This window comes from Taudactylus pleione, unplaced genomic scaffold, assembly GCF_031769625.1.
Source record: "Taudactylus pleione unplaced genomic scaffold, aTauple2 ptg000114l, whole genome shotgun sequence".
Classification (NCBI taxonomy): domain Eukaryota; kingdom Metazoa; phylum Chordata; class Amphibia; order Anura; family Myobatrachidae; genus Taudactylus; species Taudactylus pleione.
The window spans coordinates 13,593,090-13,610,758 of NW_028284516.1; the positions used below are offsets into that span (position 1 = coordinate 13,593,090).

The 17,669-nt window shown below is 43.6% G+C and overlaps 1 protein-coding gene across 1 annotated transcript in view; it reads right to left on the reverse strand.

Annotated features, from left to right (window-relative positions):
- Positions 1 to 9,669: 9,669 nt before the first annotated feature.
- Positions 9,670 to 17,669, reverse strand: part of LOC148524962 (E3 ubiquitin-protein ligase RNF31-like) — a 77,448-nt gene continuing 69,448 nt past the window's right edge. The window contains exons 14-15 of the mRNA XM_088471543.1: positions 12,744 to 12,912; positions 9,670 to 11,655 (exon numbers count right to left, since the gene is read on the reverse strand). Coding sequence (XP_088327669.1) covers positions 11,620 to 11,655; positions 12,744 to 12,912 — 205 coding nt within the window. The 3' untranslated portion in view covers positions 9,670 to 11,619. The remainder of the gene's footprint in view (positions 11,656 to 12,743; positions 12,913 to 17,669) is intronic.

Genomic DNA, 17,669 nt, shown 5'->3' on the forward strand with positions numbered 1-17,669 from the left:
GGAGTTGCAACATATTTTGCTTTACATCTTATCTGTTCTATAGATGTCTATTTTTTTTTTTCTTGTATTAATGAGGGTGCAACACAGAATAAGTATTCTCACAAATGAAAAAGTATTCCGTTATATTGTCACTCATAAGTCCCCTCAAAAATAAGTATCTTTTAAAATATTATTATTATTTTTTTTACTACCCGTATTATGTCTAATATTCCGTTGGCAAAATATTTGATTGGTTCATTAATACCCTATAGTAAATTTCAGTGTGAGATGCTAAATATGTTATGCTGCTGTCACATATAGAGTGGCTTTAGGATAGAAAGGTGTTGGTGGAATAATGAAAAGCAGGTTTGGCTTTTTAATGTGTTTTGTTTATGTATTAGTGATGTGGTCATTTAATAGTTATTGTCTGGTGATCATCAGACAATGACAAACTACACTACAGAGGTATTGGAAGAGCCAGGGGATGGGGTGAGGACTTCATATCCACAAATGTTGGCCTACATTTCTACACCAGGTGAATAAATGAACAATAAAGAGAATCTACAATAAAGAGACAGAGACATATTGGCGAGGAAAATGGTCAGATTTATTTATTAAAATGAGGGGAAAGATATTTTGGTGAAGAAAGAACGACCTTATGCACAGTATCACCATCTTGGCCAACTAATCCAATAAAGGGTTTAGATGCGGGCCAATTGCCAGATCATTTTCAACAACTCAATGTCTAGATGGTGACCAACTGCCAGCAACTCAATGCCTAGATGGGGCCAACTGCCACCTCAGCATCAACAAATTAAAGGTGCATACACACGTAACGATTTTGTAACCAATGATTTTCTGTCAGATTTTCCCTTGAAAAAGTGAACGATTTTTTGAAGTGTACTGAACGATTCTTTGAACGATAAAAGAATAATGTTCCTTCCCTTAATGAAAATCGTCACGTTGGAAAGTCTGAAATGGAAGATGAACGATAACTACAAACGGGAGTGCGCATTTGTGATTATCGTTCATCGTTATAACTCCTAAACTGAACAATTTTTTTTAATGATTTAACGATAACGACGTAGTTATCGACAAATCGTTCAATAAATCGTTACGTGTGTATGCATCTTTAGGCCTAGATTGAGGCCAACTACCAGCTTATCACCATCAACTCAAGGCTTAGATGGGGGCCAAATGCCAGCTTATTGCCAACAACTCTTTGCCTATATGGGAGCCACCTGCCAGCCCAACAACTCAAGGTATCCAAACTCCCCTGTCATTGACACACAAAAGGCCCACAAGGACTGGTGGTGTCTCTCACCCTAGGGGGGTAGAATCAGCCTAAACCTATGTATTAGTGGGGAGAGCAAAGTGTGACACCCCTGAAGTGGTTATCATTACTTAAAATGTTGGTATTTAATTGATGTATGTACACTGTATATGAATAATTAACATAACCTATTAATTCATTTATTTACATGAATAATAGCAGTAAAGCTGCCCATATATATGTATCAACATCCCTCACAGAGGGGCCCTTGAAACGGACTGCCCATACTGAGCTATAGGAACCATAGGGGTACGCGACTCAGGACACTGAATGAGGCCAGCAATAGGGGAACACTGTCCCCATAGAGACTTACAACACACAGGCAGAGCGGCGCGTGCAGTCGGCGGGAAGCGGACGCGCACGCGACCGCTGCTTATATAGGGAGCACCTGCAGGGGCCGTTGGGTAGTTGGCTCGAGCCAGTGGTGTGGAGGAGAGCCTCTGTGACGAGTGTCCCATACCTCAGGAAGATCAGTGACGGTGACACGGGGCAAAGACCTGCCGGAGTAAAGGGGGAGAGCGGGACTTACCGATTAGTATTGTGTAGTGCTGCTGGAGTCCTGAAGGGGCCTGTGGGGTGAGGAGACCCGCGCTGCAGCCCCTACTGGTGACCGGAGCGTGACTTGCTGAACGGCGCTGTGTGGAGCCGCAGACAGCCAGAGAGTGGTGACTGATGCTGCCGGCAGGAAGCTGTGTCAGTGGAGCCGCCCTGCCTCTTCCCCCTGCTTGTTGACTGACAGCCGGGAGCTGAAGGAGCAGCCCTGGGGAGGAGATTAGAGCCATCACTCGTGGCTGAACCGGCCCTGGAGGCGGAGCAGTGAGTACTATCACCACCCCTGTCTGGACATACACCCCTCTCTGATTACCAAGTTCAGGGACAATCTGTAGACAGCATTTGGGACACACCACAGCCTACCCCTAGAGAACTAGTTACTGAGACTGTTAAAACAACACTATATAGTCATGGACTGCTTTATTAGTTAAATTCATGACCACAAGATTTGCAGTACCTGTGAGGAGTCAGCTTGTATAGATATATCCTTTCAGTGCAGTATAATTCTTCAGGTCATAACAACCTCAGTGTTAAAGCTAAAGTCAGCAGAGGACAAAAGTGAAAATAGCAGTAAATCTCCTTATCTGCGGCATGCTTTCCCACATTAACTGTTCGTTAAACAAAGTGGCCTCATTATAGAACCCTACAGCAAAAGTCAGTATATAAAACTAAGAGGAATTGGATCCTGTTAATCATCCGACTAGGATACATATAATCTGCTAGAGATAACGTCTTACCGCTGCAAGCATAAGGGCAGGAAAATAAGAAAATAAGGTATACATCCGTTCTTCAAACTCAAATAAACTTTAATGCAGCCTGCAGTACATTTGAGATTGTAAATACAGTGACTTAAAACCCGGGCACCGTTTGCAAACACTTCATCGACTAGTCATTCACTTGCATGCATTAGTGACGTAAAACTATTCTTTGTTTTGTGCACAAAATAATAGTTATATTTTATCTGGAATTGACATTGCATATTGATATTTGCCTGTTTGTATATCCACTGATTAACCCATTCTCCTAGTATTCGGATCCGAGATTCCAGAGTTCCAGATAAATAAATGAAAGATGGAGCAGAGTGTTTCCATTCTTATAAAAAAGTGTCAATTTTCTGGTGATATAGTTGTTTCAATGTAAAGTTGCTAAATTGCATTTGTCATATCTTGCATATTCTTTTGTTGGAATAAATTCAAGTTGTGTGAAATACAATTGCCTATATTTAATACTTACCTCCTGGTCGGAATCCGGGCCTCTCAGAGACAGAGAAGTGGTAAGAAAACCCTACATAGCACAATCCCCCAACCTATCACACTTGAATAGGTGTGACAAAAGCATTTACAGTCATCTGTCCCACAAAACAATAAAGCCAACAAAATATGCTGGTGGGTCGCTGGGGGCTTCCAATGAGACAAGAGACCTCCAAACGGTATGCAGTTAGGAAGCTGACGGTCGAAATGCCGACTGCTGGCTTCCCGACTGTCTAATCCTGACGGGACTAATGAGAAGGCGTCCAAATACTGACGCTTATCATCCCTACGCGGAAGCCCGATGCCCGGCATACCGAATGAAGGTAAGCCGGGCGGTGGGCGCGGACAGCCGCAGTGGGGAGGGTTAGGTTTCAGGGCTCCCTTAGGGTTAGGTACCCCCGGGGGGAGGTTAGGGTCAGGCACATCCCGGGAGGGTTAGGTTTAGGCTGCGGGGAAGGGGGGCTTAGGTTTAGGCACTTACAGGAGGGATTAGGGTTAGGCACTAGGGGGGGAGGTTAGGCTTTGGCACCCTTAAGGGATGGTTAGGGTGGGGATAGGGTTAGGTGTAGTTACTATAACTTACCAATCAGCATTTTCACTCTTCTGGTGTCAGGATTTGAACCGCTGGGCATAGGTCCAGCGGTCATTCATACCGATCCCCTCCAAACCAAGAAATCACTTATAAACCAGCAACCAGACTGTCCTCCGGACATCTGTGCTGCCGCCCTATCACCCCTTTACGGCACCATGACACAAAGCTTCTGCAAGGTACTCCATGGCGGGGATCCGAGGGGGACTAGCTAGCAGGCTACGCAGACTGCAGCCCGGAATCCAGGGGACAGGTAAGGCGGAACCCAGTTTGTGGGGACCTGCGTCTTGGTGCAGTCTTGCCTTCGGTCTCAGGAGACAGACTGGAGGCGCTAATGTGGTCACTGGTTCGCCCACGACTCCACCGGGGCACAAATATACTGGTGCAGTATATTGTAAAGGCCAAAGGACCCGATGGTTAATGCCAGCCAGGGATTAAGGCGCTCTCTCTGCAGACCCTCCCCAGCTCAGGGTGCCATTCCACTGCGGTCCTGGTGTTCCCTGGGCTGCTCCTCACCCTCCACCCCCTCAGAGATGCGCTGCAGCCATTTTATGCAGCAGGCCCACGGGAAATACTGGGTCCAGTCTCCCTGTATACCTCTGCCATGGGCCAGGTTACATAGCGCTATATCCTAACAGCCACTGTGGTCTGTGTAGTTGATTTTAGTGCCCATTGCAGACATATAATGTTTTTTCTGCATTTGTATGTGACTTGTGCTAGCGCTAATCTTTATTTTCTATACTGTCATTTTATACCTGTCCCTTTTTTTCTACTATAACCTGACATACTAAGGTATAGGGGGTTTATTGTACCTCACATCTTCTATATAATTGTGAAGACTATCACATACTATATAGTGCGGTTGCACACTACATGGTGCCATATATATAACGCGGTTCGGGAGACATCCTATTTGGTCCAGAATTAGAAACAATTGTGACTACTTTGGCAGCTTCCAAGACAACGTTCCTGGCCTCTGAATATAAAACAAAACCTAGGACGTCATCCTTACTCGGCCCCTGTCGGGATTCTGATTATCGGGATGCCACTGTCTGTATTTTGACAGTCAGCATCCCGACTGTCGGTCTCCCAATTTTGCTTTGGAAAATGTGCTTATATTGTACGCGTAGATTGGATGTAGAATCTGCCACCAAGAAACATATGGAGGGGGCTCCAAATGTAGTTCAAGGGTGAGTTTGCAAAAGGAGACACATGGAGGGGGGCTGCAAATGGAGACACATTGCAAAGGGAGAAAAGGAGACATGCAGGGGGCTTGCAAAGGGAAACATATGGAGGAGGCTCCAAATCTGGTTCAAGGGTGGGTTTGGGTAATGAATGCACCTTTCTGGGTGCCCATGATTAGCACCCAGCTGATTGGGGAGGAAGAGATTGTACCCACTGGCACAGAAACCTTTCCTCACTTTTACCATAGTGTTTAAAGCATGTCCTTAAAGCCTGAGTGCCACATAGTGTTCTATAGGGAGGGGGGCACATAGGGAACTAAAGGGGGGCCTTGCAATGAGAAATAACTATACTCTAGGGAGGAGGCCGCATAGGGAACTATAGGGAGGAGGCTGCATAGGGAACTATAAGGGAGGCTGCAATGAGAGAAATGGAGACATACTCATTTCGTGATTTTGACCCGACTACTTGGACCATGGGTGCCGAGAGGGGGGGGGGGGCAGGTACAGTTTACCCGGGCTTGCTAGAGGGACCCAGCATCGCCCCCCTCCCTGACAGCAGCTCAGCACACAGCTTGTGCTGGGCTGCAGTGCGAGACTGCTCGCTGCTACTGCAGCAGCCGGAGCAGTCTCCTTTGGCTGTGGGCGGGAGCGATCACACTGATCGCGCCCCAAGCTTAGCGCCGGGCTGGGGGACTTACAGCGCCTCCTTTTTTTGGTCAAGGGGGCGTAGCCACATCTCCCTCGAGTAATCCACGCCCCCTCCTTTACCCAGGCCCGGGCGGGCTCTCTATGGCCCTGACTTGGACCGCTTAGTAATTATTTTGGCTTAGGGGTGCCTTGAAAAAATCATGGAGACCATAAGGGAACCTCGAGCCGGAAAAGTTTGGTAACCTCTGGTTTAATGGACAAAATTATTAAGAATATTGTATAAAATTACCTTCAGGCTCTTGTGTATAAGGTGTATATGAAACTTAAATTAATTTTATGTATGTACACAAACTTTGTTTGAGCCACAAAATTTTTGAAAATATTGTTTAAAATTACCTGCAGGCTGTGTGTATAAGGTGTATATGAAACATAAATGCATTCTGTGTTTAAATTTGGGTCCCATTCACTAGTTATTTCATTATGATATGCAAATATTCCAAAATACGGACTATTCCGATATCCAAAATAACCTTGGTCCGAAGCATTTCAGATATGGGAGAGTCAACCTGTAAATAGCAGGTAATTCATTAGTCTATACCTATAGATCAGTATAACTCCGTATCGCCTGTAATTGCTTTAAGATGAGTATGCGTACCCTGATGCTAAATAATGCAAAGTCCGTACGCAGTTGGAATGGTGTGCAACTCAGAAGCCCTGCATTTGCGGATGAAAATTATTTCTCTACATTATGAAATTGTAGGGTATCGTGTTCAGCGGGGGATCCGATTGAGCAATGTGGTTGGTTTGCACTAATACAGACATTTGGGGTCTACATTTCAAAGCCCACCCCAAAATAAATTAAATATTCTTTAGATGTCCTGGTATGAGTATACGGTAATTACAAAAATATGATCTAAATACATTTTATTTCACATAACAGTATGTCACTGTAACTATAAACCAGATTTTAAGATAAATATTTGTTTTTAAATATAAAATCCTGTTTTTTGATTTTAAGTGTCAATGAGTTTTTTTTGACAAATAACATAGGGAGTTTAGTAAGTCAGATGAGTTAATTACAAGTGCATGGAATGTATATTAATAGTTAATTGATGTAGGGCCAGATCAATTAGCCGCGAAAAGCTGCGGTTTGGCAAAATGTTTACACCGGATGTTCAGGCTTTCATGCAAGGTGTTCTATGGATACAACCTCACTTTCTCCCTCCTGTGGCTCCATGGGATTTGTCAGTGGTGCTCAAAGCACTTCAGGAACTCCATTTGAACTCCTGAAATTGGTGGATGTCAAATGGCTCACTGCGAAGACACTGTTTCATCTGGCTATAGCGTCTGCCCGTAGGGTATCGGATTTAGGGGCACTTTCATGTTGCTCCCCCTTTTTGATATTTCATCAAGACAGGGCTGTTCTTCGAACACACTCAGGCTTCCTTCCCAAGGTGGTTTCTCGCTTCCACCTGAATGAGGAAATTGTGGTTCCGACCTTTAACTCACGAGACCTCTAGGCAGGTGAGGCCTCTTTGGATGTGATCTCTCTTTGGATGCAGATTTCACAAGAAGGGATGGCCAGCTAACAAACAGACTCTGGCCAGATGGATTCGCATGACTATCTCACAGGTTTACACGCAGACTGGCCTTCCTGTGCCGACTACAGTCTCTGCTCATTCTACTCGCTCTGTGGATCCCTCATAGGCAGCCCGGCATGGCGCCTCAGTTGAACAGTTATGCAAGGTGGCCACCTGGTCTTCTGTTCTCTCAGGATGCTTCCTTCGGGTGTAGGGTTCTCCTATCAGCGCAGGAGCGTTCCCGCCCTTGAACAACCGCTTTGGGACATCCCCAATATCTCTGTGTTGAGCCCTATGGTCACTGAAGAAGAAAAGGAGAGTTATGGTAAAACTTACCTTCGTTAACTCTCTTTCTTCAAAGTCCATAGGGTCCACAGGGCACCCACCCAGATGCACCTGGCTTCTATGGGCTTCTTCTCTTGGTCACTTGTTTCCTTCTCTGCATGAGTGTGATTCCCCAGTGTACCAGTCTTCCTTCTCTCCTATCCTGCTCCTGCCTTGGGCTTGTAGACAAAACTGAAGTTTCCCTCAGGCTGTGAACAGGGTATAGGGTGAAGAACCAGAGCATCCTGGGATTGAAAAGTTTTGCTTTTGGTGTCCGGTCCTCCAGGTCCTACCTACACCCCAATGTCTCCCTGTGGACCTTATGGACTTCGATGAAAGAGATTTAACGAAGGTATGTTTTACCATAACTCTCCTTGTTGGTGATGTGTAGAAAATAAAAATTGCTTTCAGTTGGCTTTCTTGCAATTGCAATATAAAAAACACTCACTCTGAATTTTAATAATTTAATAACTCTGGTTACAGCCCATTTTATACCATTTCAACAATCAGTCCAGCACAGACTACACTATAGAATGATAATTTTTGTATGGGTAACAGGAGCGAACATGGGGCCTGATTCATCACGGATAGCAAAAGCCGATGGTGGGTTCTGCGCATGCGTATGCTTTACAGTTCACCGGCCAGTATTGCGATCGCACTGCGATCACGTATGCAGATACAAAGCCATCACAGAGTGAGTGACAGAACGTCAGCGTTTGGGGGTGTGGTCAGAGAAACGCAGGCGTGCCTGTCTGTTTGAACGCCGTTTCCTGGGCATGCATAAATTAGCCAATGCGACTGCATTCGCAGCTTGAGTACTCACTGCGTTCGAGAGTTGCAATCTCTGAGACAGGTCAGACATGCTGTAATTCTGCGTTAGGGTCCGATGTTACTGATGTATATGCAGGATTGCGAGGTCTTACGGATGTGCGAACGTGGTAGTGGGCGTCTCTGTGCCGGGTGAGCAGTTGCAGACATTAGCATATTTTCGCAGCAGGACTGAGGACCTCATTCAGAGCCACTCGTAAGCGGCCGCTCATTCGTTCCGAGCGATGTTCGCACATCTGCGCATGCGTATGGGTTGTAATACGCATGCGCGAACCGGTCAAAATTCGTGTGCTCGCAAAATAGCGAATGCCTGCTAATTTGAGTGACAGAGTGAGGGTGGTAACAGGGGAAGGTGCTTGAAAACGGGGAGTGGAGATCCGAACGCAGGCGTGCCAAAAGGTCAAACCGGGCGTTTTAAGGGTGTGCATAATTAACAAAGCAGCGTCATCGACCACGTCAGTTGGGTGTCTTTTAGCCAGAACTGCTCGCATGATTGCGGTAGGAAAATGCAACCACAAGAATAGCGAGCAGTTCATACGCCTTTCAATGTACTCGATTAATCTAATAAATAGCGGAGATGACGTATGATGCGAGCGGCCAGGGGGCGTTTATTACAAAATTACGACCGCATGTTTTGTTCGCTCGTTCAGACATAGAGGCGTTAACAGACCGCAAAGAGCGAACGGTCAATTTAAATAGCCAACCCCTTTTTCTGAACGAGCGAACGCAAATAGCGTCCGGCTCTGAATCAGGCCCTGAGTGCGTAATCACAGCTGCAATCGCGATCCGTAGGGAATCATGCTCATGATTCAATCACCACAAATATGTGATACCTCGAGGTCCCATGTTATTACATGCTCATACACATGTAAATGTGTTTTAACATATCTATCCTGCTGAATATAATATCGTGTTTGCATTATTGAATTACACCAGGCTAGCCACCTTGCTCCTTATTTTCAAAATGTAGCTGTTCCTTAACTGGGTTTGGTATGTTTTGTCAACATCGATCATATCAACATTCTGCATGTCGACACTGAAGAAATGTTGACATGCTCAGTGATGTCAGATCATGCGGAGTTTCGGTACGCTGCCCTCTAACCCTAATCCTTCATCCCGCAGCCTAACCCTAATGTGGGTATTGTGCAGATGTAATCAAGTTCCATGTCAATATTTCAACAATGTTGACATCTTAACTGTCAACATTAGTGTGTCGACATTCTGCTTATCAATAAGGTGACTGCATTCCTCTTAAACAGCTTCCTTTAAATTACATATTTCAAATGTGTGTAAACATAAAAACCTGTGTGAATTAAAACACTTATTGTGAATTATGTTCTTTGGTGCTCACCAGATGTCCAGATATAAATACCAACAAACATAGTTTTATTTTGTACAATAGAAGAACTACAAGCACTTTTGCTTATCTTCAGATAGTATAATACTGTATGTTAAATGTTACAAATAAATACTAATTTCAGTGTTCAAGTATATATATGTACACACATTTCTGTCTATCATAATTAAACTCTGCATTCTTAGCAATTTATTGTCTACACCCTAAAAATGTTACATTTGTTTCTTTCTTGTACTTCATTTTAAGTAGTAGTTTCTTTAAGAAAACTGCACAGAACTGACTGTTATAAAAAAAAAAAAATTAGAAAGCCATAACAAACTAACCAATCAGAATGCAGAGATTCAACATTTGGTTTCTTTCCATTAACACCCACTTTCCCTAGGTGTTACTTTCCTTTCTAAAGTGCACTGTTGAGAAGGAAGCATTGTGTTGCTGCTTTAGTATTGTTATACAGATGTGTCCTTATACAATCTAGACTTAATACTCCTTGGAATGAAAAATTCTGCGGCCCCTACATTGTAACACTTCATATACAGATTCAGAGACTCAATTGCACTCAGATATACAAGCGTCGCATATCTAATTAATCAGCACAGTCTGCTGATGCGTCCTAGTTGCATCGCATTGTGACTTAAGGTGCATACACACGTAACGATTTTTCTAACGATTTGTTGTTAACGACGTCGTTATCGTTCAAAAAATCGTTCCGTTTCTGAGTTATAACGATGAATGATAATCGTTCAAGCACGCTCCCGTTTGTAGTTTTTAGTTATCGTTCATCGTCCATTTTAGACTGTCCAACATAATGATTTTCACTAAGGGAAGGAACATTTTTCGTTCATCACTGTAAAAATCGTTCATTACACTTCAAAAAATCATTCACTTTTTCAAGGGAAAATCTGAAAGAAAATCTGAAAGGAAATCTGACAGAAAATTGCTGGTTACAAAATCGTTGTGTGTATACACCTTTACATGCATTTTTGGCAAAAAAATACATCCGACACTTGAAGAGTCTCACGGGACCTGGCACACCAAGAGGGGCTTTTAGGGCAACTGCAGCAAAGATGTATAAGGACCCATCTGTACCATGTATTAATGGCATTGACTACTTATATGATAAATAAACATAGGCTGTAAGGGTTTAATGAAAGAACTAATGGATGAGAATAGCTGCTTTGTCTGCTTGCACCTACTTCTAGACCATTTGTAAGATACGTAATGATAATGGTAGCACTATACAGCTGTCTATCATTGTATTGTTGTCACTGTCCTCTTTTTTTCCTGTTTCATACAGTGCACAGGGTTTTACACCCTGGTTTCACTTACTGCCTGAGCTTCAATATAATTTGGACTTTTTTTTTTTTTTGCAGCTCTTTGCAGGGGGAGTGATTTACTAACACACAGTATATATAATCCTATAGCAAATAGCCAGACATTTGCTTTAATTTTCTGTCATGCACTAGATCGATTAAATGATGATTTGGTTTGCAACAGGTTTCTGCACATTTGCAGTAATGTGCAGTAATGTGTAATGTGTCCATTGTTCCTAAATCCTAATATTCCTATATACAGAGATATGTATTCCACTTTCATATCCACTTTCATTTTCTACATAACAGAGGAAGACACATTTCTGAGAGGCATTGGAGATGAAGGATATGTATAGCATTGCAGGCCTGCTTTAGTAGTTATTTGAATAAACAACTCTTGTTATTAATAACTATAACGCATTTGTAGAAACTAGAAATGTGAAGAAATGTATGATTGGTGGGCGAAACGCGTCAGAAACAGATTCGCAGGAAATTCGCTCATCTCTGCATGCAGATCTCTCCCACATAAATAGTTTATTCTTGCATTATTCTGCTCCTTCTTTAGTATTGTGTTTTTAAGTAGGATAAGTCAAGCAGATGATAGGCCATCCCCTCAGTCAACAGCAAATTTACTATTGCTAGTTATATTTAAATATTTTCTCTATATATGCATTCTCCATATTCATCAGGGAACTTGGACAGGTATTTCTTGCTTAATTATCTGGGGAATAAAGCACAGATTTATGACATGTCACAACATTTGTAAACATATTTTGCACATAGAAAATACAAACACGTTTACCATAGCTATAAACATAGTTTTTTTTGTTTGAACAGTTACTCCAGATGCATTTAAATTTGAACCCAAGAATATTTATTAGCCAGATTGTGTGGTAGTTGCTGGTGGCTGGGATGTGGTTGTTGCAATTTAGTGTGTGCTCTAATGTTTGCCTTATTGTTTTCCATATATTTTTTCCAGGTCTAAAAACATTAAATGCTTTTTATGGAGCAAATGTTGCACCCATGGCAGTCCCACAATCATGAAATCTATACATATAAGCATCTGAGTAGAACATGTTCAGTGTAGTTGCATCCATCCTTGTGGTTGAAGAGTTTTAAGTTGAATGTTACCAATGTTAATTCATTATTCCATTTAAAGTTACTTAATATTTGGAGCATCTAAGTAGTGCCTCTCAGGGAACTTATTGTGTGCTGGCGAACTGTTGCAGAAAGGGATAAATATAGTCTAATTATTTGGAAGTTATTGAAGTGATGTATGATACTATTGACTTCGAAGTGATTTATGAGGTTTTGATGAATTTTGTGGAGTCCCTCGGTTATTTTCTGCTATGTACTTGTGCTCATTCTAGCTCAGTATCTCTGTGTGTCATCCTAAATTTAAAATGCCGATTTGGTATTTTATTGGGTATGTCATCCTAAATTTAAAAGTACCGATTTGGTATTTTATTGGGTATGTCATCCTAAATTTAAAAGTACCGATTTGGTATTTTATTGGGTACGTTAAAAAAATTGTAAGTAAATTTGCTCCTGCCATGTTATTCACACATGTGGAAGTATAAATCTATGTATGTGTGGATGTACATACGTATGTGTATATATATGTGTGTGCATATATATGTGTCTGTGTGTGTATGTATATATATATATATATATATATTTATATATATATAATGTGTGTGTTGTATACTGTATGGCTGAATTAAGGAAAGTTGTGCAGAAGACAGATGCTGAGTTCTGGGTAATACACATTTGGTCAATGCTCCGGTTAGTGATACTGTCTTCTCTTACCATCCTCATTTTCTGTAGATATGTTTCCTTACTATCATCTTCGCTGATTTCTGGAATGGTTACTTGCCATCGCCGAAGTTCTACTTCCATTTCTTCCTCTGTGTACAGATCGGCCGGGTCCAGGCATTTAGCATTTATTATTCTGACTAAGATTTCCTTTTCGTCCACTCTGTGAGAAACAATGGAAACAAATGTCTATAGAACAACACCAAAGAATCAACTTATCCAACACCATTAATAAATGCCATAAATAACTATAATAATGAAATTGGCAGCATTGTTACATTTCCTTTTTTTTTCTTGTGCAGCTGTTGTACCTTGTGGATTACAGAATAATAGATTTACCTTACTGTTACCATATATCTCTTACATGTTTAGCTGTCAAAAAGGTGTGGCATGCCCAGAAAGGGATGAGTATCCAAAAGAAAGCCTTGTGGCCTGTGCAGATGATGCTTATTTCTTGGCTGATATGGAAGGTGAACAAGTACTCCAGGATAGGGGCACACTCTAGGTGTATTTCCCAAATGGACTGGTAAAAATTAACTTTTAATATAGAATGTTAAAAAACATGTTGAAAATCAAAGTATCCAGCACTATGACAACGGGAACAGTGTAAACATATAAACAATGTGATAGCCCAAATCCTCCAATTGGAAAGAGCCTCACTTTCATACGATTCCCTCCTTTCTGGACACTAGCCTATTTGCATTATATACCCATTCACAGTTACATGACTTTTTCGGGCTGCACCCACTCTGTGGAATGCCCTCCCACGCACAATATGACTTTCGTCTAGTCTCCAAACCTTCATACGTTCCATGTAAAAACCTTTTCAGACAAGCTTATCAAATCCTAGAACCACTCACATAACCTCCATAAGCTATACTACCCTGATACATCCCCTGTATACAGTCCATACATAACTTTACATATTTTATTTGTCTTTGCTTTCACAACCTGCAGACCCCAGGCCAACATTCCTGTGTGACTGGACCATACAGCCCCCCCAAGAACCTCTGCAATGTGGCTGGACTGATAATATGTAGCACCTATCCTTGTGTATCAATGCCTATTTCCCTATAGACTGTAAGCTTGCAAGCAGGGCCCTCTTACCTCTTTATCTTTCTGTTATTACCTGTCTTTTTTTTATTACTATTTGTACCCAATTGTAAAGTGCAACCAAATATGCTGGGGTCATACGTGCACGCAGGGGGGGTTTCCGAGTACCTAGAAACCCCCCCTGCCCACCGCTCCATTGCCGTCCGGCTCCTGCAGTGGTAACGGGATGACGTCATGACGTCTCTCCCACAATGCTGAGCGCGCCAGCCCGGGCGGGAGCGGCGTCGCGAGCAGGACCAGGACCAGGAGCAGAGGTTCAGGTAAGTATATTTTTATATATATATATATATATATATATATATATTTTTTTTTTTTTAACCTATCTGCACAACGGGGGAGGGGGGTGGCTACTACTGGGGGGACCTCTACTGGGGGAGGTGTGGCTACTACTGGGGGGACCTCTACTGGGGGAGGGGTGGCTACTACTGGGGGTGCCATTGGGAGGACCTACTCTACTGGGGACTACTACTTGGGGGGGAACTACCACTGGGGGCATTATAAAAGGGGCCTACTACTAGAGGCACTGCACTCGGGGGACCACTACTGGGGGCAATAATAGGAAGGGCCACTACAGGGGGTACTGGATAGGGGGGATCACTACAAGGTGCCTGCATAAGGGGACCACTACTGGGAAAACTGCATGGGGGGGACTACTGCTGGGGGCACTATATAAAGGGCACTGCATAGGGGGGGGACTACTACTGGGGGCACCTTATAAAGGACACTGCATAAGGGGATACCGCTACTGGGCGCACTGCATTGTGGGGACTGCTACTGGGGGCACTGCATAAGGGGGAACACTACGTGGGGCACTGCATTTGGGGGGGCCACTACTGGGGGTACTGAGTAAGGGGAACTAATTGGGGGCTGTATAAGGGGGACCACTACTGGGGATACTGTATAAGGGGCACTACTATGGGCCTGCATAAGAGGGACCACAACTGCATACTGGGGGTACTGTATAAGGGGTACTACTGGGGTTAAGGTGCATATGGATAGGAATGTTCAGCGTGAAAATAAAGGGGTGTGTCATGTTGACACGCCCCATTTTTAAGTGACCACGCCCATTTTTTCAGCGCGCATTCGGCGCGCGTACATCTCGGGATTTTGGGAGGGGGGGGCTCCCTTTTCAAATTTGCCCTGGGCTCCAAATACCCTAGTTACGCCACTGCTGTATTGTCATAGTGCTGGTTACTTTCAAATTTTTTTTTTTAACATTATATATTAAAAGTACATTTTTAACAGTCCATTTGGGATTATACATAGACTGTTGCCCTACCCTGGAGTACATTTTCTTGTTTTTCTCCTTGTTCATATTATTGCTCCTGCGTGCACCTCTTCTTTTCTTGCAGGCCACTTAGGGTTAATAATTACATTGGATTTATGAATGTGATATTTTTGATTTATAGATTCAATAAATTTTCATACCTTGCCATAATTTGGATAGCTAAACTCCTGTGCAGCCCCCCCTTGCCATTCCCCCTTTCCCTTCTACTTGAAATGGAAGGTGACCTAGTTTGTAGTTTGCCACAATTTTCCATTTGGTATGTTAGGAGACAGGGACATAACTAGATCGTTGTGGGCTTTATAGCTAAATTTTGATGGGATCCAAAAAGTTTCTAGGGGCAACTCTGCTCTCCCTGCCACTTCCCTCAACAGATGGCTGCTCCCTCTGTTGAAGGCCCATCTCTTCCTGCTCAGTGAGGAAGCAAACATTGGCGTTCTCTTGCAGCCCTAGAAAGCCAGCTTGTGTGCACAGCATTCTGGGAGTTCACATTGTCAGGAGTGTAGCCTAGCCAGTTACACAGCAGGAAGTTTATCCCGAAGCAATACAGAGGGGAAGCTACATGGTGCCTGGCAGCTGAGGGTCTCTAATGCCCTGTTCATTGTGCCATAGATGGGAGGTACTGTAGATTTCAGTCATCAAACCATGTTTAGATAAATTCCCATTCTAGTTGCAATTCTATTCACTATCTCTTTTCCTGCTTATGCTCCCTCTTAGATAAACAAAAAATTGAAAGCTTAATCTAATAATAAGAAACCCTATGCTACTACTGCCAGATTGCTAAATCTAGAGGGAACCAACTCATCAATCTATAATTGTTCAGGGCCGGCCCTCTTACTTTTTGGAGCAGCCTCCTGTCCGCTCGCATAGCTGTGGGTGACCACCCACAGCTATAGCGAGCAGCCAAAATGATGGTCGCGATGGTCAAGACCATCGCGACCATCGGGCTTGCGACGAGACCCTAAGGTAGGGTCTCATCTGCCGCAAGCCCTGGAGTGCTTTTGGCTCTATCAGAGCCAAAAGCACTCCCATTGACATCACTAGTGATGTCAGTGGGGCCGACCCCAGATGGTAGGCGTTCCCATGGGAACGCCTCCGTCTGGGCAGCCACGCCCCTGGCACGCCCACCAAAGGGGGCGTGCTGTCAATCACCATCGACAGCATGCCCCCTCTGGTGCGAGACCCATAACGATGGCTTGGCCGTCGTTATTCGGGTCTCGCGCATGCGCACGACGGAGCCGCCTCCGTCGTGCGCATGCGCACTTGGGCAACATCGACCCGCTTGCGAGTGCTCGCGAGCGGGTCAGAATCAGGCCCTGTGTCTTTTCTATGCTTGCACCATGTGGGGCCCCATGTGCACATGGGGGCCCCGGTTCAGATAAAATACCCCCGGAGCAGTTGTGAAAACAATAAACTCTGTGCTCTGGAAATGATGGTGCCATCCTCTTCAATTATAGAAAAAATCCAATGTACTCAACATTGCACTTGTTGTAACTGCAGGTGCTAAGGGATCTGCAGCCGAGGTTAGGCCCACTAGCCCTGTCAAAGCCTGATCTATATGTGTGAGCAAACCACCAATGAGTGGTACATCGAGGCCCTTCCACAAAAAAAAAACAACAATTCCTGTGGGGCCCATGAATATCTAGTTACACCCCTGCTACTGCTTAATTCTTAAAGGAGCCTCTAAGGTTGGGTAATAGAGTGTGAGTATGCAGGTGCTGATTCTGGGTCACATGCAGCATGGCTGTATCTGCGGTGGAAGCCGCGGCAGCTTGATTTACATACTTATGCTACTGCGAGATTCCATTCAGCTAATGCAAGGGTCCGTGTGCCTGCAAGCAGAAAGCCGTGATGTCCATTGTTGCCAGCCAACGCGAACTATCATCAGTATCAGCACTTGCACAAGCCCCATGCTAGGTGCAAGAGATCTGTCAGAAACAGGCTTCCATTCCCCATATGCATGAGTCACACGGGGCATTAGATACACGCCCACTACACTCCCATACGTCAAGGTGGTTCCATGCGATTGCATTGCCGCTGCCCACTTACCACCCCGAAACGCCCAATTTCATGGAAAGACAGATCTGGTCAAGTTCCGTCTGACTCAGAATAGGATGGACATAGACACAGAAATGTGTGACTTCGCATTTGTGCATGCTCTATATGCAAAAACTCGCCAATTGCGCCCGTGTACAGAGATCGATCCGACTGGGAATCAGCCCCATAATACAGAGCCAGCACTTTGTCTCAGCTGTATCATTATAGAATAGATAGTATTAACAATTGCGCAATGAACCAGTAATCTGCAGCAATTAAAACCATACTGGAGTAAACATCGATGCTCCTAATTCATAAACAGTAAAAATAGAATGGATACAATTGCGCTGATGACTGGAAAGATGTACACGATTTTATTATATTAAAATCCACAAATTAACATGAAATAGAATGTCACAATGCATTATTTCATGTAAATAAATAAGAAAGTGTCAAAGTGCAAACAATAAAAAATTGATTCAATT